The following is a 5,484-nucleotide window of genomic DNA, read 5'->3' as shown; positions in this document are numbered from 1 at the left end:
CCTGTTTATTTAAAAAATTCAAAATATAAAAACCATTTAAAATCTTACACTCTATAAATATTTATTGTTTCTATATTTTATTAGTTTAATTTTGTCTGAAAAAAAATGAATTTAATTTTATACAAAAATGGAAACTGTTTGTTTTAATTATAGGTCCATAATCAAATAAATCTTATTTTTTTAAATCTAAACAAGCACTTTAATCAATGATTAGTAATATTTTAGGAAGTCAATATTTACAGTTAATAAAATAAAATATATATTTAATAAGTTTAACTTCCATAAAATTATATTAAATTAATTATAATTTAACTCAAATTAGATTTAATAAAAATATAATACTAATTTGTTAAATTTAAATTGATTAAATTTTTATTTAATTAAATCAATAAAAAGAAAATTCTTTTTTTTTTGAAATGGTAAAAAGAAAATTCTTAAATTTTTTTTAAAAAATGGAATAAATATAAAAATATCTTAAAAATAAATTTACATTTAACCCACTTCTATTTATAAATTAAAATTTCAGGGGCTACAACTCCGCCTACCCCTTAACCCTTAAGTCCATCGTTGCCTTCAATTATTAAAATAAATCAATTAAGAACTTTAAATTTTAATAATAGATAATATTGCTACATATAAACTTTTCAAATTCTAAAAAAATTAAATAAAATTTTCTAATTTTTTTAAATATATTAAATTAGAAGGTACATGTAAATTTAATAAAAAAATATTTTATAAATTTTATTAAAAGGTACATGTAAATTACCTTTTATTCTAATAGTTAAAGAGAAAAAGAATTTAAGTTTCTATTTAAATATTTGCTAGTAGGGCTAAAATTAGCCAAAATTTAATATTTGAAAAGTAAATAAAAAAAAAATGATAGCAGGATTAAGAATTCAAATTTGCAGTCGCAGTGTTCCTCGCCACCTCGATATCCTCAAAAAAACAAACTTCAAACCCAGAAACCTGCTCCTCGTCGTCTCCTCTTCCCATTCTACTTCTTCTTTGCTTAGTACTCGTCTTCTTCGCCGTTAGCCACACACACACATCGTTCAATAATCTGCAACTCCTCGTTGCTTTCTTCCATTCTCTCAAATTACCAAACCATGACTCTGATTATTTCCTAATAAAAAACCCCCTTATTACACTAGAAAATGCTAATCAACTCGTTTCCAGTACTCACAGCATTTCTTGTTCTTCTCCTGTCTACACTCTCTTCCTCTCTTACCACAGATGGCCTCGCCCTCTTGGCTCTCAAAGCTGCAATCACTACCGACCCAACTCAAGTTCTTGCCTCTTGGTCCGATTCTGACTTAACCCCATGCCACTGGCATGGAGTTACTTGCATCAATCACCGAGTCACTTCTCTCATTCTCCCTAACAGAAGCTTTACTGGTTATCTTCCCTCCGAACTCGGTCTACTCGACTCTTTAACTCGACTAACTCTTTCTCACAATAACTTCTCCAAGCCCGTCCCTTCCCATCTCTTCAATGCCATCAGTCTACGCTCTCTTGATTTGTCTCATAATTCTCTCTCCGGATCCATCTCACCCCAGATAAAATCCTTAAAGGCTCTAACCCACTTGGATTTATCTTCAAATTTCCTTAATGGTTCTCTTCCTGAATTTCTCGTTGAGCTCAAAAACCTCACTGGAACTCTTAATTTGTCTTATAATGCATTTTCTGGCGAGATTCCGGAATCATACGGGAATTTTCCGGTGATGGTCAGCTTGGATTTAAGGCACAATAATCTTAGCGGCAAAGTACCTCAGGTGGGGTCATTGGTGAACCAGGGTCCTACTGCATTTGCAGGAAACCCCAGTCTCTGTGGGTTTCCATTGCAGACTCCATGTCCAGAGGCTTTCAACATCACAAGCAGCGGGAACAATGAAAAACCTGAAAACCCTAGGGACGCTAACCCCAATGTTGTTACTGAAACCGAAGACAAACAGAATGCGAGAAATGGGTCGGTGGCAATTCCTTTAATTTCGGGTGTTTCGGTGGTTATCGGTGCCGTCTCGGTCACATTGTGGCTTTACCGGAGGAGATGGGGTTCTGCTGCGGAGAAGGGCAAGATAGAAAGGGAGAATAACATGGGTAGCACCAGTGACAAAAACGATGGGGGGCAAAAGGGTAAATTCGTAGTGATCGACGAGGGGTTTAATTTGGAGTTGGAAGATTTGTTGAGGGCATCGGCGTACGTGGTGGGGAAGAGCCGGAGCGGGATAGTGTACAAGGTGGTGGCGGGCGGAAGAGGATCTGGGGCGGTGGTGCCTGCGGTAGTTACTGTAAGGAGGTTGAATGAGGGAGATGCCACGTGGAGTTTCAAGGAGTTTGAGTCTGAGGTGGAGGCAATCGGGAGGGTCCAACATCCTAATATCTTGCGGCTGAGAGCTTATTTCTATGCTAATGATGAGAAGTTGCTGATCTCTGATTTCATACGCAATGGGAGCTTATACACAGCGCTGCATGGTAATATTCCTCTGAACTTTATTTATTTATTTTTATCAGAATTTATTTCTTTTCGTAGGATAGAAATAAGGTTGATAATGCCCAAGGACCAGGGCTTTCCCCTCTGTTACCTCTAGCTCACAACCATTTCTCCCTCGCACACCATACTCGAAACTAACAAGCCTCCACTTAGCACTTGCCAGCGCTGAGGCAAAGTCTCCAAACCTAAAGCAAAACTTATGGCCATCAGGAATTTTCATGAACTTATTTTCCAGGCAGTGAATGAGTCCAGTTTAGGTGGGATTACTTTGAGATTAATCTTTTTAAGTAAGGGATGGAAGTTTCGAGGATTTTGAAATGGTCGTGCTCGGTTTTGCTTCAAGTTCATCCTGATTTTGCCAGTGACCATAATTTTATTATTATTATTATTATGGTTGTTAGGCATTTTGATATTCTTAGGTTTTTTCTGTGATAAAGATTGCATAAGAACAAATTAGGTTTGTTGAAGCTCACTATAGGGTGTCACAATTACAAGTCATACATCTAGCACTTGAGGTCTTTGGATAGGGGTTGGACTATGTATGCAAGAAGGATGATTGTGAATCCCTGGAACTTCTTGATTTGTAATTTTGTGGGTTGTAGTTTTCATTCCTTAAATTCTTGGAACTTGTTGATTTGTTGTTTATTAGGCTTGTTGATTTTGCATTTGTTGAGAGTGAGAGAAATATGCAAGGGACAGAGAAGTAGAGGGACTCGGGAGAGGGAGAGAAAGAGACAAAAGTGGAGGGAGAGAGAGAGGTGAGAGATTGGAGAGTGATGTAACTGTTTGTGAGATGGAAGTAAAGTTGAAATTGCTAACTTCTCTCTTTTTGTACCACATTCCACATGCATCCATCGATCATGAACCCAAGACACAGATAAGTAGGTTCTTTCATATAAAAAATTAGGTGCACCCATTTTCTTATACCTTGGGTCCACGATGGACCGGGTCCAAGTAATAATTTCCCCATTAAATAATGATAAAAGCATGAAAATTTGGACATAGTAGACAGAATAGAAAGTTAGGTGCTTACTAATATAATTATAAAAATTCACAAACCAATTAGTGAAATAAAAGAAGAATCTGAGGACTTCTAAATAATTCACCCAACTTTATTTTTTTATAGCAAATGCTATGCTCAGTATTGGTGAGTTGATTGTGGAGGACTACCTTATTTTTTTCCTTTCCTTTTTACTAAGTCCTTTATTTGGTTATAGCTCTGGAAAATTAGTAAGGCCTTTCTGAATACAAGTTTTGTCTTTGTTTGGTAGTCACTCTCCTATTTTGCCCAGTACTAGGTTCTACAAATGTGTGGTACCCTTCTCTTTGTTTTCTTCACCACTGTGAAATTTATAGTCCATGTCCTACATGGATTTATGATTCAAATTTAATGGAGGAAGAATGTTCACTAGTTTCAGAACTCAATACAGAACCATGTGGTCCGCTCTCCCCCCACTGACTCTTCTTTAAGAAATAAATACTGAAACCTAATCAATATTGAATGCAAAAAAAAACTGTGTTTTCCTTGAAGTTGCCAAAAAAAAAAAGGACCACTTTGCAGAATAGTGCTTCACATGCATTTGTTTTTGCTGTCTTCCCTCTTTTGATATCTTTTTTATCTGTCAGATTAAAATCTAAATGCTGCTTTTCTTCTATGATGTTATAATCGCTGCAGGAGGACCCTCGATTACATTGCCAACGCTCTCGTGGGCAGCAAGATTGAAAATTGCTCAAGGAACTGCAAGGGGTTTAATGTACATTCATGAATACAGCCCTAGAAAATATGTTCATGGCAACTTAAAATCCACAAAGATCCTCCTTGACGATGAACTCCAGCCCTACATCTCAGGTTTCGGACTCACCCGTCTCGTCCCCTGCACCTCCAAGTTTACAACTTCAGCATCCAAAAAGCAGTTTCTGAACCCACCCATTGTATCCTCCACAATGAACTCCAGAGTTTCAACACCCTCAAATTTTTACTTAGCACCGGAGGCTCGAGCATTTGGCACCAAGTTCTGTCAGAAAAATGATGTGTACTCTTTTGGTATCATCCTGATGGAACTTTTAACGGGTAGGCTGCCTAATGCAGGACCAGAAAATGATGGGAAAGGACTAGAAAGTCTAGTGAGGAAGGTGTTTCGAGAAGAACGTTTATTATCTGAGATTATAGATTCAGCATTGTTGAGTGAGGTTGATGCAAAGAAACAAGTTGTTTCAGTGTTTCATATTGCACTCAATTGCACTGAACTAGACCCTGAAGTTCGTCCCAGGATGAAAACCGTGTCAGAGAGTCTCGATCGGATCAAATTGCAATGAGAAACGAAAGATGGTTCTTGTAAAATTTTGTGTGCAGTTGCTTAGACTTCCTAATGCAGATTTTGTTCCTTTTCTTTCGGTCGTTTGACAAGTTTGGTGGGATAAATGTGTAAGTTTTAGTTTTATCACTAGCTCCTGCGTGGACTTCTCAGGGAGTAGATGTATGTCTTGCAACGTGTAGATACCTTATCTACAGGTTTTCTCCTGTAAACTTGTGTGATAGTTATGTTTGGATGAAGGAAAGTTGCATAAAAGAAAACAATCGGATAAAAGAAAATAAAATAATATTATTGGTATTGCACCAACTATCATGAAAAACATTTTTTAAATATAAATTATTTAAAAAAATGAGCTAAATTTTAAAAAATTATAAAAATAGTTATTATGTTAATAGAGATAAAAATAAAATTGAAAAAAAATAATGCTTCTTAACTTTTTAAACGTCACAAATAATTTTGAATAAAATAATTTCTGAAACGTTATGGATAAAAATAGACAAAAAATAATAATCAGTCAGCTAATAATTATTTTCTTTAAAAATATAATTTGGCCGATTTAAACTGAAATGGAATCTAAATTAGAGGTAGAATGATAATTGAAATTGCATAGTTGAAGAAAATTGGAATCCCAAATGAAATGGAAAATGGATTGAAGCAAACATGAAATCAAAAATTATA

General features: G+C 35.6%; 1 protein-coding gene across 1 annotated transcript; it reads left to right on the top strand.

Annotated features, from left to right (window-relative positions):
- The first annotated feature begins 902 nt into the window (after positions 1–902).
- LOC110620227 (receptor protein kinase-like protein ZAR1) lies at positions 903–5,066 on the top strand. The gene is made up of 2 exons (XM_021763871.2): positions 903–2,472; positions 4,167–5,066. The coding sequence occupies exons 1-2, from the start codon at positions 1,155–1,157 to the stop codon at positions 4,805–4,807; spliced, it is 1,959 nt and encodes a 652-aa protein (XP_021619563.1). The 5' UTR covers positions 903–1,154; the 3' UTR covers positions 4,808–5,066.
- The last annotated feature ends 418 nt before the right edge of the window (positions 5,067–5,484 follow it).

The sequence above is a fragment of the Manihot esculenta genome, chromosome 8, assembly GCF_001659605.2.
Source record: "Manihot esculenta cultivar AM560-2 chromosome 8, M.esculenta_v8, whole genome shotgun sequence".
Taxonomy (NCBI): Eukaryota; Viridiplantae; Streptophyta; class Magnoliopsida; order Malpighiales; family Euphorbiaceae; genus Manihot; species Manihot esculenta.
This window is presented reverse-complemented; position numbering and strand designations above follow the sequence as displayed.

Excerpts from the sequence above, each read along its gene's own strand:
- LOC110620227 (XM_021763871.2), top strand. The coding sequence starts at position 1,155 with ATGCTAATCAACTCGTTTCCAGTACTCACAGCATTTCTTGTTCTTCTC. Across the intron at positions 2,473-4,166 it reads CTTATACACAGCGCTGCATG|GAGGACCCTCGATTACATTG; the intron begins GTAATATTCCTC and ends TAATCGCTGCAG.